The following is a 16,792-nucleotide window of genomic DNA, read 5'->3' as shown; positions in this document are numbered from 1 at the left end:
GAGGGAGTGCCAGTTGGGAGGGCTAGTTTTAGACCAGGTGGTCTGAAGAAAGCTTTCTGAAGAGGTGGACTTATGAGAAATCAGCCATGGAACACTGGGGAAGAGAGGGTTCTGGGCAGAGGGAACAGCATGAGCAAAGGGCTTGAGGTCAGGAAATAGCTTAAATGCTGGAGAAGGAGATGGGGGAGCAGTGTTGTTACAACTTGCTAGAGGAAATACATGTGTTCTGTGAGAGGGCTTCTGGAAGCCTGTGCCTGGTTCCCTGTGGACTTCACCCCATGCACCTTCTCCCTTTGCTGGTTTTACTTTGTATCCCTTTGCTATGGTAACTCTTAGCCACGAGTATGATTATGTGCTGAGTTGAGTCCTCTTACTGAGTCACCAAACCGGGGGGGGGGGTGGTCTTGGGAACCCCGAGGCATTTCCCCAAGACTAATATGTGATACGATGAACGAGCTCAGAAGTTTCGTGTGGGTGGTCTTAGTAAGAACTGCTGGGAGTTAGTTGCCACAGAGGTGTTTCCTCACCCTCACTGTACGTGCAGGGTTTCTCTCTGGTATGGGTCCTCTGATGTACTTTAAGGGGTGAAACATGGCTAAAGGCTCTCAGACACTCCTTACACTCTTGGGTGTCTTGATGCTGTGGGTGTGCTGGTGCTTGGTCAGGGAGGAGCAGTACTGAAGGTGTCCCCGCACTGCTCATGTGTAGGGGCTCTCCCTCCAGTGTCCCCGCACTGCTCACACATGTAGGGGTTCTCCCCAGTGTGAGTTCTCTGGCGGAGGCTGAGGGAGTTGCTGTAGCTGAAAGTCTTTTCACAGTTACTGCATTTGTAGGTTTTCCTACAAATGGGTTTTCTGGTGCTTAGTGAGGAAGGACCTTTACCAGAAGGGTTTCCCACAGTCAGGGTACTTGTAGGGGTTCTCGCCTGTATGAGTTCTCTGATGGAGATTAAGGGATGAGGCCCAGCTAAAGGCCTTTCCACATTCACTGTATCTGTAAGGTCTCTCCCAGTGTGGATCCTCCGTGTTGGCTGGAGAGTGCCTAGTCACTAAAGGCCTCCCCACACTCATTACAGTGATAGGGTTTCTCGCCAGCATGAACTCTCTGATGGAGAGTAAGGCCTGCCCTTTGGCTGCATGCATGGGGTCTCTCCCCAATGTGGATCCTCCGTGTTGGCTGGAGAGCGATGACTGGTCACTAAAGGCCTCCCCACACTCATTACAGTGATAGGGTTTCTCGCCAGCGTGAACTCTCTGATGGAGAGTAAGGCCTGCCCTTTGGCTGCATGCATGGGGTCTCTCCCCAATGTGGGTCCTCCGTGTTGGCTGGAGAGTGAGGACTGGTCACTAAAGGCCTCCCCACACTCATAACAGTGACGGGGTTTCTCACCAGCATGAACTCTCTGATGATGAATAAGGCCTGCCCTCTGGCTGCATGCATGGGGTCTCTCCTCAGTGTGGATCTTCCGTGTTACGTGAGGAAGGGCTTGGAGCTGAAGGCTCTCCCACATTCAGGACATCCACGGCCTTTCTTCTCTGTGAAGATGCTGAGAGATGTCACCAGGACCAGCCTCTTGGGGAGGCTGTCCTCTCTGCAGGTCTTTATGAAGTTCAGGTCCCCAGGTCCTTTGTTTTGGGGACTTTCCAGAGACATTCTTCTTTGAAGGTGTCCCTGTTGTCAGGCCCGGTGTCCCAGTCTGAAAGAGTTTTCAAAACTGCAAATGCCTGTAAGATGTGAGACAAGACACTGAAACCAAGGTGGCTGCTCCATTACCAGTTGTGATGGTTAGTCTTATTTGTCAGTCCCGAGTGATTTCAGTCAAATATGAATCCGAGTGTTGCTAGGAAGCTAGTTTATAGATGTAGCTAGCACTTACAATCACTTTAGGTAGAGGAAATCATCCATGATAATGTCAGTGGGCTTCATCCAATCAGTTGAAGACCTTAAGAGTAAAAGCTGAGGCTTCTTCGAGAGGAAATTCTGCTTGGAGACTGCAGCATCAGCCCCTGCCTGAGTTTCCAGCCTGCTGGAAGTGCCCCAGAAGTGCATGAGACATTTCGTAAAATAAATCACTCCACACACACAGCTTATTGGTTCTGTGTCTTTGGAGAACTCTGAGGCAGCGGCTCTCCGGTGAGGCTGGACGTCAGGATCCAGGCTGGGAACAGGGGAAGCGTGCACAGATTATAATATGGTAAAGCAGGACTGACACACAGAGGAATGGAACGTGTCGTCCGGGAAAAGGAGAACTTGGAAAGGGCGGGACAGGATCTGGGGGTCTCAGGAGTCCGCGTGGGCTGCAGTGAGCCCACACTACCTCGCAGCCGGGTCTCAGCGGTGCTGGATCACATGAACACGCGGTTTCAGGCAGCTGCTGTTCTTTGCTGAGTCACATTTCCAACTCTGGCACTGCTGGCATCTTGGGTCACGTAGTTCTCTGTGTGGGGACCGTCCTGGGCATCGTAGGATGTGAAGCCTCATCCCCGGCCACTTCCACGAGGCGCCGACGGCACCCTCTCAGCTGTGACAACCAAAACTATCTTCAGACACCGCTACACTCCACCTCAGGGCAGAACTTCTCCTGGTTCGAGCACTGCTGTAGTGGGCTGTGACGTGAGGTTTTAAAAAATGAAACAGAATGGAACAACAGCCTGTCGTGTATAATAAGGGTAAGTATCATTTTGTGAAATTTTCGTTTCAGTCGTATCAGATGCGGACATAGTATGTGCAGTGAGCTGGGGAGTAAAATGCACCTTTCATCAGGGTGTGGTAGAAACAAGTTTGAGGAACTGACATAGGGGCCGTCAGCCCTACCACAGGGACAAAGAGAGCCAGAGACAGAAACAGGGCTTTAGACCGAGTTGAGATGTCCACAGTGTGTTCTCTGCGGGCACCCCTCAAGGGGACTCTGACTATTGGGCCCTTGTTGACCCTGCCAGCCCCATCTAGCCTGTCCTCTTCCCTTCCCCCACACACTGGCACATAAGTGCTCAGCAGGTGTCGGCCACCAGTACTGGGTAACCCAAGTGCGGCCAATTACAAAGCCCGATCTCTTGGCCTCAGCCATTGGCTTCAGAAAGAAAACAGGGGTGCCTGGGTGGCTCAGTCAGTTAAGCCTCCGACTGTTGGTTGCAGCTCAGGTCACGATCTCACGGTTCATGAGATTGAGCCCCGTGTCAGGCTCTGTGCTGACAGTGTGGAGCCTGCTTGGGATTCTCTCTTCCCCTGGCTCTCTCTGCCCCTCCCAGCTCATACTCTTTCAAAATAAATAAATAAACATTTAAAAAAAAGAGAGGAAACACACATGGTCTGATGGCACTCAGGTCTGCAGCTTCTGCTAGAACTTCTGGGAAAGAGAGGCGCCCACCCTGCTGGGACCACTGAGCGTCATTAAAGCCTACTGCTGCCAGAAGTGGAAGGGGCCAGAAGTGGTAGTGGAGCTAAGAGAGGAGAAAACATAACTGAGAAACAGACAGTGGGAGCCTATGGAGGACCAAGAAAACTAAGACCAGAAAGTGACACTTGAGCTCCTAGATCCAGCCATGCCAGAAGCCTGTCACCCTTAGCTTTTCCATTATGTTCATCCAGAGAGGTGGGCACTTCAGGAGAAACAGGGTGGAAAGACCACGAACAGAGGCACTGAGTGGCTGAACCCCATCCCAACATAGTGCTGACATTCCCGATGCCCCTTGGCTTCTATGCAGTGAGGTGGGGTCTGAGGTCACTGAAAAATCACTGCCCTTACCCAGTGAGACCAGGTTCCTGTAGTTCTCCAGCATGATGTCCCAGTACAGGGCCTCTGGCCAGGACTCAGCTGCCCCCGCCCCTCCTGGGAGAAGTCTACCGCCGCATCCTGGAGAGCAATCAGCTCCTGGAATGACTAGCCCTTCACATGGTCACAGGGAAAGGGAGTCTGGGGTTGGGAGGGGAGTCAAAAGAGAAAAGTTCAGGACTCCTCACAGCATGGCTGAGGCTGCACGTGGCGGTCCAAGAGCCAGAAGAGCTCACAGACTCGTGGAACCTGGCCTTCCTATGGGGCTCTACAGGAAACTGCAATGCACTCAGTGTGACAAAGATTTACTGGGGTTGACTTACACCAGGCACCGTTCTAGGCACCAGGGATACAGACCGAAACCCTGCCCTTGCGAATCCCACATTCTAGGCAGGCTAGACAACAGACAGACCAGCAAAACACAGAGCACGTCACACGGTGCCAAGTACTAGAGGAAAACAGGCAGGCAGGGATGAGACTGATGGGAGATTAGGTGCCAGCCAGCGTGGTCAGGAGAGATACAGGAAGGTGACTGGACAGAGACCTGAGGGAGGTGAGGTGTGTGCCACATGGCTACCGGCAGATGGGTCCACCGCCGATACTTTAAACTGCGGACGTTCATACAAAAACCCAAATGATGAGGGTCTTGAAAAACGAGGGGCCCTCAAGCTGCAAATCCTGGATTCCTGCAGTGATGACAGGCTGGAGCCAGGTCACACTGGCCCCCGTAGATGGGTTGTTTTCCAGTTTGACACTGTAGGACCCCAACCTCCCCACCTCTGAGGATCTCAGACTCAGTGTCCAGGGGGGCTGGCAAGGGAATAAGTGAAGCGGGCAGCCTGAATGCTGGCTTCTGTTTTTCTTGAAACACATTGCCCTTCTTCGTCTTGTTTCCATTTCCCCCTTTTCTGATGGAAGTAATTCTCTGCCCACAACAGAAATGGGATTCAGTTGCTGGGGACCAACAAACAGGGAGGGTGGGCACTGTGGCACATGGGAAGACCCTGCAGCCAAAGAGGGTGCCCCTACTCAGCCCAGCCAAGGCTGTCCCCCAACACTGGCCTTGTGTTGCTAGTATGAATGCTGCCCTTGGACTCTGCTTGATCCACCGCGGCCTTACTTTCTGTACAGCGCTTGTGACCAGCTGAATGACCACGCCTGCAGGTTTCTTTAATGTCTCCGTCATTCCTGGTCTCCACGCAAGCAGGGGCCTCGTTAGTCTGCATCAGAATTGCATCCCAGTGGCCGAGAACGCCCGGCACACAGGAGGCCCGTGGATATCCGCTGACTAACGGATCGCACCCACCGGCACACTGCTGCCTGGGCCGGGTGTGCTCTGTGTCCAACTCACAGCCACGTCCTGTCTTTCAGATCCCAGGGACCCTTCCAGGGAAGACCAGAGACAGCCGGCTTACCAGGGGCCTTGCAGTCATAAGCCCAGAACATCGACCGGCTTACCAGGGGCATCGCAGTCACAAGCCCAGAACCATGCCCTGCTCTTCAGAGACCCTCTACTGGTGGAGAAGGAAAGAGCGGTGAGTGACGGGGCCCTGGTGGGCCATGCTGCCAGCCCCTCCTCTGGGACCCAGAAGGGCCACCTCCCTTTCTGGGGTTGGAGGAATGGGTAAATGGCCACTGTTCCCTGCAGCCTGATCCAAGCTGAGCACTCGAAGTGTGGAACCAGGGTTCTGGGTTTGAATCCCATCTGTGACCCACTAGTTATATGACCTCTCTCTGAGATTCAGTGTCCTTGTCTGGGAAATGGGGATAGGAATGGGATGTACCTGTAGGACGTGGCAGGCATACCATGAGCTAGTGAATGCAGATGGTGTTACTGGCCCTGGGTTCTTCACCTTCCCTGTAGCCACACCCTTGGCCACCTATCCGCTGTGGCCTCTCACTAAGCGCGGTGCGTCCTCCGCCTCTTGGCTTTGGTCTGGCCTCCTAACCTGTGTTGGCCAGCGGTGGTCCTCCCGTTCCTCCAGCATCCCGACCTCGTTCCTGCCACAGGGCCTCTGTCCTTGCCCTTCCCCCTGCCTAGAACCTTCTTCCTCCAGCTTCTCCTCCAGCATATGATCATCCCTCAGGGCTGAGCCCAGATGGCCCTCCTGGAGGGGGTCTCTAACTGCCCCAGTGGCCCAGCCCTAAGTCGCTGTGCCCTGTGCCCTCTGGTGGTTTCTTCAGAGCACTCATGAGTGACAGCGTTGTTTTACGGCTGTCCCTGGCCTGTGTTCCCCACGGGAATGGAAGGTCCGTCCCATGCACCACCCACGAGTAGAACTCCACAAGCGCCCCCAAAACTTCAGACACAAGGGCGATGAGCATGGACTCACATGGGTGTGACCACAGGTTTAGAGACCCCCGTGCACTTGTGCACGATCACAAACACACACACACACACACACACACACACACACACACACACACACCACTTCCGCAGGCAGGTATGTGTCAGCCCTGTCCACGCGAACATCCGACAGGCGGGGTGCGTCCCTCCCACACAGAATCGCTCAGGACTACGTCCCCACCGCACGAACCCCCAACTCAGCCATGGCAAACCTGTACGTGACAAACCACACTCTACCCTCGCTGTGCACGCGCTCACATGCCCGCTTGTGATCCGCCTTCATGCGTGCACACACACACCTGCACTCGCCCGCCCGTGATCTGCCCTCACGCGTGCTCACTCTCTCACACACACACCCACCTGCACTCGCACGCCCGTAATCCACCCTGACGCGCGTGCACACACACACGCACTCACCCGCCTGCCTGTATCCGCACTCAGCGCGCACGCACATGCACGCGCGCACACACACACCTGCATTCGCACACCCGCCTGTGTTCCGGCCTCACGCGCACATGCACACACACACACACCTGCACTCATACGCACACCTGTGATCTGCCCTCGCGCGCGCGCGCACACACACAAAGGGACTCGCCCGCCCACCTGTGATCCGCACACCTGTGATCCGCAGCTCACAAAGACCTGCACTCGCTCACCCGCCACGCGCACCACACGCGGACACGCACAGCCACAGGCTCAGCACCTGCGCTGCTCCGACCCCGCCGCACCGCCTGACCCCTTCGGAAGCGGAAGTGCGCCAGGCCCCCGCGCGCAGAACACTCTGGGAAATGTAGTCCCGAGTCTTGCGCACAGGCGCACTTCCTTGTGGCGTGGCGGCTGCGTCCTCCCCGGAGTAAACTCCCCTTGTCTCAGAACCAAGTATGATAAGGGATGGGAAGGGCCGTGCTACTCAGAGGTGATTTAGAAAGGTCTTTTGAAAGAGATGACAAATATGAAGCAGCAGCAATGCCCCAATGTAGGGAAAGGTTTTCTGAACTGAGGAAAGAGCAAGTGGAAAGGCCCTGAGGCAGGGAAAGGATTGACGTGTTTGAAGAACTGAGATAACACCAGCATAGCTTGGGATAAAAGATGCAGGGGAGGGCGCAGGGAAGGAAACTGGAGAGGTGGATAGGGTTCCGCACATGGAGAGCCTAGGGCAGTGAAGGGCTGCAACAGGGATAGCACGATGTGATTCATATTCTAAACAGGAATCCATGTTTTCTGGGTGGAGGGGAGTTTGGGAAGGTAATAGTGAAGGCAGGGAGATCAGGGAGGAGGCCTGTGGGATAGTCTAGGCAGAGATGGTGTGTGCTGGGTTAGGATGCTGGTCAAGGCCCGGTGTTAAATGCATGGGAGGGACACAGCGGATGGGGAGTGTGATGGGGAGAGGTGGGGGTAAGAGGGAAATCAGTAACCTGCTAGATTTCTGCCCTGGGGATGGATGGATGGCAGTGCACTAAATGGGGTGAACACTGGGGAAGGAGCAGGAAAACTGGGGAAGGAGGAAAAATAGAGACTGCATGTAGGTGTGTTAAGTTTCAAGGACTTGCTACGTATTCGTGCAATGTGATTTAACATGAACGTATTCATTCACGAACCAATTGTTTATTGAGTTTCTATTCAGGGACATCGTGTTTGGTGCTGGAGCATGCTAGCACATCTCACAAGGGTTAATTACTAACATTCGAAAATGTTACAAACCAGTTGTTACCCTATAGATTCATAGTTTGACATCAGCTGTGGTGAGGTTATTTACACCATGGAAATTAGCAAATGCTACAATTTTTTTCAGAGAGCGGGTTTTCCATCATGCCATTGGATAACACAAAGCAAACAAATGTAATCTCTACCTTCATTCAGCTTTAATTCTCATGGGGAAATAGGTTTGTAAACAAATAGCTAAACAATTCACTGACACTGAAATGCATGTTTTGGAGAAAGGAGAGTTCTGAGAGTATAGAAGGAAAATGACCCAGCTTCGCCAGCAGGGGTGCTGAGGAAGTGATATTTGGGGTGTGATCTGAAGGCTGAGCAGCACATTTTAATATTGGAAACCAAGATATGTTTTATTGACAAAGTGTCAAAGTTCGATTGGCGATGCCTTTTTCTTTCTTGGTGGAGTGTGAAATGATGGACTATCCTCTAATTGGTGGTGGTCTGGATTCAACTGCACTAGTTAATCTGACTAGGGAAAGGGTTGTCCCTACTGGGTTTGTGGAGCCCCATGATGCCATGCAGGTGTGGCATAAATAACCGTGGAGAGGGGACTAGAAACCATTAAGGGCTCAGGGGTCCCAGCCCCCTGACTCCAGATAACACCAGTGCAGCTCTGGCTTTTTGGTTTTTTGTTGTTCTGCTTCACGTTTGTTTGTTTGGAGAAACACATATTGAACACCTAGTGTGTGCCAGACAGTACACACAGCATTGAAGAGAACAGAGCTCTGCCCTCCTGGAGGTTATATTTGGAGGGAGGGATTTGTGGCCAAAAAAACTAAGTAGTTCAGAAGGGTGATAAATGCAACATAGATAATAAAACAAAAGGAGGGGATTGAGAGTGACCTGGAGGTGACCTATTTTAGATGGGAGAGTTAAGGAAGACCCTTCTGAGGAGGTGGCATTGGAGCTGAGACCTACAGGATTATAGAGAGCCTGCTACCCCAAACCTGGGATACCCAAGTGACTGGATGTTTTCTGTCTCACTGAGTAGATCTCAAGTGATTATGGGAATGACACCCCATCACCGTTGCCATATTCTTTTGGCTAAAAATACATCACAAGTTTCTTCCACATTCAGGTAAGGGGATTATATAAGGAGGATGTGATTCATTGGTGATCACCTAAGGGTGTGTCTGCCACACCCACGTGATCACCAAAAATTTATGTAATCTAACTGGCTCATCACATCCCCTTTTCTCTTTTTGGACAACTTATGTATCTCCCAGGGCTTATGCATTTGATCAAGAGGCTGGTATTCCCAAGTAGAAGAGGACTCTTAATCCTCAAGGATATGTTAGTAGCACAGCAAACTTCTCCTAAAACCTCCCCCCCCCCAATGTCTCAACAAAGTAATGTTTTTGAAGTGATAGAGAGGGTTCAGTCAGTTAAACACCCCACTTCGGCTCAGGTCATGATCTCACGGCTTATGGGTTTGAGCCCTGCATCAGGCGCTGTGCTGACAGCTCAGAGCCTGGAGCCTACCTCAGAATCTGTGTCTCCCTTTCTCTCTGCCCTTCCCCCTCTCATGATCTGTCTCTGTCTCTCAAAAATAAATAAACGTTAAAATTTTTTTTTAAAAAAGCTGCATGGATCGGAGGACTTGAGGGATACAGAGCAATGAGATAGGAGAAATCTGGTCTCAGGATGACTTTGTGGCACACAGACACCAGGATCACAGGTGTTTACATGAATGAGACAAGCACAGGTGTTTACATGAATGAGAATGAGGGCTTCTGTGGTTTTGAAGCCACCGTTAACTCGTTTTCTGCGAAAGCAACTGAGCAAAAAATCCAACTCATGCAATGCTACTAGGTAAACATGGTAGGAAGACAAAAATGCCTTCGACGTTCCCTTAGAAGGAGTCACATGAAGACTACACAGTGTATCCCTGCAAGTCCAATATGGTCTGTTTTACTTCTGGAATCGTAGCTTCTTCTGATGAAGTTATTGGCTTGCATTTAGGACAGATACTAGATGAAGAATGTCTGCCATTAGACATTAGACTCACATTGAGTCGGCCATGCTGTGTCCTCTTGTGGAAGGGCCATGGGAACTGAGAGGATGGTTTCCTACTGGACTCACACTCCAGGGCAAAGGGTCATTGAAGGGGCTCTTGGATGGAATGATCCCCACTATTTATTCGCCCCCTCTAGCTCTGTCTTTCCCTGTGTACATATGGTAGCATTTTCCTAAATTAGATGCATGTTGGACATGTCTCCACCTTATCTGGACATCCACTAGGGCCCCGGCACGGCTCAATGTCATCTTACCTGGACATCCACTAGGACCGTGGAAGGGCTCAATGTCATCCAACTTTGCTGCCAAATTTTTGGCTACAGGTGTGTTCCAGGTGGTCTTTGGAGGCACTAATACCTGGACCATGACCGGGAGGAAAATTCTGGGAGGGTTTCTGGGTCCCTCCCATGTCCACCTACCAAGTTCTAAAAGGGTACCTGAAGATAAAGCTTCTTCAGGGCTCCATTCATGTCCTTGTTCCTCAGGCTGTAGATTAGTGGGTTCAGGGTGGGTGTGAGGACAGAGTAGAAGACAGCAGCTACGCGCCCTTGCATCGGGGAGTAGCTGGCGGCGGGCTGCATGTAGGCAGAGCTACCGGTGCCGTAAAACAGGAGAACGGTGGCCAGGTGGGAAGAGCACGTGGAGAAAGCCTTCCAGCGGCCAGCCGTGGAATGGATCTGAAACACGGTGGCCACAATGCGGACATAGGACAGAACAGTGAGGGCAAAGCAGCTCATGATGATGCAGCCACTGGCTGTGGACCCTGCCGCCTCGTGGGCATCCGCATTGGCACAGGCCAGGCGCATAAGTGGGGGGATGTCACAGAAGAAGTGCTCAATCACGTTGGGGCCACAAAAAGGCAGGGAGAAGGTGTTGGCTGTGTGGAAGGCAGAGAAAAGGAGCCCGCTGCCCCAGGCCACTGCCACCAGGGAGACACAGGTCTGGGGGCTCATGATTGCTGTGTAAACTAGGGGCTTGTAGATGGCCAGACATCGATCGAAAGCCATGGAGGTGATGAGAAAACACTCCGTGGACCCAAGGCAGACAAAGGCAAAGAGCTGGGATGCACATGCACACAAGGAAATCTCCCTGGAGCCCAGCATGGTGGCCACCAGGGCCCGGGGCAAGGTGGTGGACACAGAGCAGATATCCACCAAGGAGAGGTGTTTGAGGAAGAAGTACATGGGCGTGTGCAGGCGGGCATCGTGTGTCACGGCCGCCACAATGGTGATGTTTCCCAGAACAGTGGCCAGGTAAATGAGGAGGAAGGTGGCCGTGCTGAGCAGCTGTAACTCAGGGACAGCCGAGAAGCCCCGGAGGAGGAAGGCAGTTACTGCTGTCAGGTTGGCCATGGTCTCTCTCTGGAAAAGCTCCTGGACCACAGAGGACACCCAAGGAGCAGAGCAAGAGGGGAGAGATGAGACCAGAGCAGAGACCTAGGAGAAAAGAAGGGGGCTGAGCTCATCTGGAAAGGATGCTCAAACGTTCCTTCACGAAGCACACGTGCATTATTTGTCTTCCTGGGCGGTCTCACGTTCAAATACCTATGGAGGCCTGGCACATGCATAAGTTAGTGAACCTGGCTGAGTGCCACAGGTGGGGGCGGGGGGGGGGAAGGGCTCTCACATGAGACAGCTGCTCTGAGCTCTCACCAGCTTTAGTGGTGGGCCAAGCACTGCCAGATCTTCTGACATTTTTCAAGAAAATTTGTAAATGTGAAATTTCCCAAGTATTACATGTTGGCAGTGAGCCTGAACTTAAAACACTCTGTCATCAAATGGGGCTTCTAGTTTAAGAGTTTTGGTCTTGTCGTGTGTCTCTGCTTCATAACTCCATACCATCTTTAAAAAATTTTTTTTTTTAATGTTGGGGTGCCTGGGTGGCTCAGTTGGTTAAGCGGCTGACTTCAGCTCAGGTCATGATCTCACAGCTTGTGGGTTCAAGCCCCACATCTGGCTCTGTTCTGACAGCTAAGAGTCTGGAGCTTGTTTCAGATTCTGTCTCTCCCTCTCTCTCTTCCCCTCCCCAACTTGTGCTTGTTTATTTTTGAGGGAGAGAGAGAGAGCGAGAGAGTGAGTGGGGGAGGGGCAGAGAGAGAGGGAAACACAGAATCTGAAGCAGGCTCCAGGCTCTGAGCTGTCAGCACAGAGTGCAACACAGGGCTTGAACTCATGAACTTCAAGATCATTACCTGAGCCGAAGTCAGATGCTTAACCGACTGAGCCACCCAGACGACCCCATAGCATCTTAATTACAGTTCCCTACCCAAGGCCTTCTAATGATCGATTTCCCCCACTAGACTGTGAGCACCCGCCCACCTGTGTGCAGGGACCACTTCTTTCTCATGTCTTTGTTCCCCAGCATCCAGCATAGGAGGTAGTGTATGGTAGGGAAATAGAATTTAAGAATGCTTTGTGGAGAATCTGGGTGACTCAGTCGGTTGAGCCTCCGACTTCAGCTCACGTCATGATATCACCATTTGTGGGTTTTAGCCCTGTCTTGTCACTTCAGATCTTCTGTCTCCCCCCACCACTCTCTCTGCCCCTTTGCTGCTTGTGTGCTCCATCAAAAATAAGTAAATCTTAAAAAAAAAAAAAAAAGGAATACTTTTGCAACCAGACATCCAGGGTTTGTATTCTGTGTGACCTTGAACAAATACCTTAATCTCTCTGAGCCTCAGTTTCCTCCTCTGTAGAATGGGATAATGTAGTGCTGTGAGGGTCGCACGAGGTCCTGGAAGAAGAATACTTAAAACAAGATCAGGCAGGTGGCAAGCTGTCACTAAGGGTCAGCCGTTACTATTATCAGTTTCTTTGCAAGTGTGTGTTCCTTGTCTTTCTTTCCATTATTAGTGCCTGAGCTGCTGGGATTGTGTAATAAAATAGACATGAAAACGTAGTCTTAAACTTCTTCATGGAAAGTATTAGTTTTCTCACACTCTGTCAGCCCCCTGCCATTGTCACCTCCAGTGCTACAGAAGGGCAGCCCCGGGAGGCTGGGACATAAGCACCTCACTTGTTAGGTGGAATAATGCCTGGCCCCCACAGAAAGGTCCATACCCCAATCCATGAAACCTGGAGATATGTGACCTTACATGGCAAAAGGAACTTTGCAAATGTGATGAAGTTAAGGGTTTTGAGATGTGGAGATTATCCTGGACTATCCAGTTGTTGCGGATGAATTGTGTCCCACCCCCCTGAAGTCTTAACCCCCAGTTCCTCAGAATGTAACCTCATTTGGAAATAGGTCACTGTGGATGTAATTCGTTAAGATGAGGTCCTTACAAGAAGGTGATCATATGAAGACAGAGACACGTAGGGGAATAGCACGTGATGACCAAAACAGCTTGACGTGATGAAGTTACCAGCCAAGGGATGCCAGAAATGGCTGGCAACCCACCAGAAGCGAGGCAGGGGCATGGAAAGAGCCCCTGGGTTCAGATCGCAGCCCTGCCACTTGCTAGCTGTGTGGCCTTAGGTAAACTACTTAACCTCTCTGTGCTTTGGCTTCTTTATCCGTAACGTGTAGGAGTAATGGTGACCATGTGTCACCCATGCCATGGGATTATTAGCATGTGCAGAATTTTTAGAGCACCGTGTGGGGTCTTTATTACTTTGTCCAAATGGATGAGTCTGTGTTTCTCAGAACTGTGCGGTATTACCTCTTCACGGATGTGGATTAGAACAGTGTAATCTGAAGCAGTGGAGGGGAGCAGAGACCCTGGATCTGAGCCATCAGCCAGCTGATGGGAGAAATGAGGCTGCCTGATGAGCGACACAGAAGTGTCGATCCTGGGGGTGTAATGAGATGTTAGGAACTGCCTCTTCACAAGAGCCTGAATCAGACCCAGAGTCTCCCCACCCCGTTGTCTCACAGCCTTGGCTCGCATGCCTCCACTCACAGGGAGCTCACTTTAGAGCAGCGGTTCTCAGCTGGGGATGATTGTGTCCCCCCACCCCCAGTGGACATGGGGCAATGTCTGGAGATAATTTGGGTTGTCATGCCTGGGAAAGTTGCTAGTGGCACCTAGTGGGACACTGCTGACCATCCTTCAGTGCATAGGACAGCCCCTCCCTCCATAGCAAAGAATGATCCAGCCCCAAAATGTCAATAGCATTGAGGTTGCCTCTCTGACTTAGTTTTGAGTCCCTTGTACTACGTCAGCAGAAGGATAACTGGCATTTAAATATCACTTCCTGGGGCACCTGGGTGGCTCAGTCGGTTAGGCATCTGACTCTTGATCTCGGCTCAGGTCATGATCTCATAGTTTGTGGGTTCGAGCCCTGCACTGGGCTCTTTGCTGATGGTGCAGAGCCTGCTTGGGATTCTGTCTCTCTCTTTCTCTCTCTGCCCTTCCCCCCCTTGTGCACTCTCTCTCTCTCTCAAAATAAACTTCAAAACATTTTTTAATAAAAAAAATAAAATAAAAATCCTGAGAGCCAGACACTGAACTGAGTGCTTCTCATACAATACACTTAATATTCCCAACCACCCTACTTTATCATCCCCATTTTTTTCACAGATGGAAAAACCGAGGCACAGAAAAGTTAAGCAATTTGTTCAGTCTCAGAGTTAGTGAGTGGTAGTGCTAGGGTTCAAACCCAGCTGATAAACCCTGTAATCATAGGTGTTCATCCCTGCTCTGCGGGCTCCAGTCATACTCGGTACGAGATGGAAGCCTTTCGGAAATTTGTATCAGCCTGACCTACCTGGTGGGGTGTCCCGACCATCTCCCCGCCCTCCCCCCCCCCCCACCCCCAGCCGCAGTGAAACCAGACCTCTCCAAGGTGCTGAGCTGGGCTTGTGGGAGGACAGCTCCTCCAAGGGTGTGAGGTGACAAAGATCCAAGCTGGGATTCCCGTCGCTGGGCTGACTCCCCACTTATAAGCTGTGGGCAGTGAAGGCATTAGGGATGGGCAAGCATTGCTGACTCCTGCAGTACTCAGCCCTGAGCCACACAGTGTCTCTCAGCTTGGGGATTCGTCCAAAGTCACCTCTGGGGACCTTCTGTCCCTCGGTGACTCCAGGCTCTGAGCACAAGACTCGTTGACAAGCGGGGCATCAGCCATGCCAACTGCTCACAACTTTTCTAGAGTGGTAATATCAAAACCATGTTAGTCAACGTTTTTGGACATTAGCGATGCTATTCACTGTTGAGAAACGCTCTTCTGCAATGTATAGTTTTTGCTTTCTGTGTCTTGGAGATATATGTGTTAAATAAATAGAGATTACACGTAGAAATATATCAGTCTTTTTGACTATCACACTATGGATAAAAGATTCATGTAGCCAGCCACATGTTGGTGGACTCTTAGGTTGTTTTCAACTTTTTTTTTTTTTTTTTTTTTGCCAAGACAAACAATTCTGCCAACACTTATTACACCTTTCTCGGACATCTTACTTTATATTTTTCAGAAATTTTTATTTTTAAGTAATTTTCTTCATGTGAGTTTTGCATACTTCTTTTTTCTCCATCTCATTAACTTAGAGCTTCAGTGCCTCTTGTGAATGAGATCTAATTTTCCATGACACTTGTGATTGATTATTGCTGATAGTCACATAAGTTATTGAACTTTGTGTTTTGATCTTGTATCTAGCCATAGATAGATATGTGTACTCTATTCACATATATGAACAGACTAGCTTCCACTAACATGGGATCTCTAAATTGAAAGGAGTGCACATTCAAATTCTGGTTAGTTATGCAAAGTCAGCATAAACACCTTTTATCAGTGAATACCAACCATGTATATAAAACTCAACTTTTTGTCTTTCTGGCCAATAGTGGATGTATCAGTCCCTTAAACTCATGCTCATCCAGTGGTGAGAAATGATCTCATTTTTGTTTTGATTTATGTTTCCATGGTTTTTAGAGAGGTTAACGATCTTTTTTATCTGTTTGGCTAATTGCATTTACTCTTCTGTGAAATGTCTATACATAAAATGTTTTCTATTGGACTGTTTGACTTTTCTTAAGAATTCGTAGGAATTTTTTTTAATGTATCATGGGAAAGTGTCTATTCATGTCTTCTGCCCATATCTTCACTGGATTATTTGTTTTTTGGGGTGTTGAGTTCTTTACAGATTTTGGATACTAACCCTTTATCCAGTATGTCATTTGCAAATATCTTCTCCCATTCTGTCAGCTGCCTTTTAGTTTTGTTGATTATTCCTTTGTTGTGCAGAAGCTTCTTATCTTGATGAGGTCCTAGTAGTTAATTTTTTTTTTAATTTCCTTTGCCTCCGGAAATGTGTCTGGGAAGACCTTGCTGCAGCCAAGGTCAAAGAGGTTTTGGCCTGCTTTCTCCTCGAGGATTTTGATGGCTTCCTGTCTTGCATTTAGGTCTTTCATCCATTTTGAGTTTATTTTTGTGTATGGTGTAAGAAAGTGGTCCAGGTTCATTCTTCTGCATGTCATTGCCCAGTTTTCCCAGCACCACTTGCTGAAGAGACTTTTTTTTTCCATTGGATATTCTTTTCTGCTTTGTTGAAGATGAGTTGACCATACATTTATGGGTCCATTTCTGGGTTTTCTATTCTGTCCCATTGGTCTATGTGTCTGTTCTTGTGCCAGTACCATACTGCCTTGATGATTACAGCTTTGTAGTATAGCTTGAAGTCCAGGATTGTGACGCCTCTAGCTTTGGTTTTCTTTTTCAGGATTTCCTTGTCTATGCAGGGTCTTCTGTGGTTCCATAAAAATTTTAGGATTATTTGTTCTAGCTCTGTGAAGAATGCTGGCAGTATTTTGATATGGATTGCACTAAATGTGTAGATTACTTTGGGTAGTATTGACATTTTAACAATATTTGTTCTTCCAATCCATGAGCATGGAACGTTTTTCCATTTCTTTGTGTCTTCAATTTCTTTCATAAGCTTTCTATAGTTTTCAGAGTATAGATATTTTACCTCTTTGGTTAGGTTTATTCCTAAATATC

The 16,792-nt window shown here is 49.8% G+C and overlaps 2 protein-coding genes across 2 annotated transcripts in view; one reads left to right on the top strand and one right to left on the bottom strand.

Annotated features, from left to right (window-relative positions):
* The first annotated feature begins 5,161 nt into the window (after positions 1-5,161).
* LOC147573883 (uncharacterized) overlaps positions 5,162-16,792 on the top strand; it is a 37,753-nt gene continuing 26,122 nt past the window's right edge. Inside the window, exon 1 of the mRNA XM_086690778.1 lies at positions 5,162-5,307. Coding sequence (XP_086546904.1) covers positions 5,261-5,307 — 47 coding nt within the window. The 5' untranslated portion in view covers positions 5,162-5,260. The remainder of the gene's footprint in view (positions 5,308-16,792) is intronic.
* On the bottom strand, positions 10,280-11,206 carry LOC112850951 (olfactory receptor 10C1-like). The gene has a single exon (XM_025914458.2). The coding sequence runs from the start codon at positions 11,204-11,206 to the stop codon at positions 10,280-10,282; it is 927 nt and encodes a 308-aa protein (XP_025770243.2).

The sequence above is a fragment of the Puma concolor genome, chromosome E2 (assembly GCF_028749965.1).
Source record: "Puma concolor isolate L17-30 chromosome E2, mPumCon1.1.hap2, whole genome shotgun sequence".
In the NCBI taxonomy this organism is placed as follows: Eukaryota; Metazoa; Chordata; class Mammalia; order Carnivora; family Felidae; genus Puma; species Puma concolor.
Note: the sequence above shows the minus strand (reverse complement) of the source record. Positions and strands in the feature narration are given on the sequence as shown.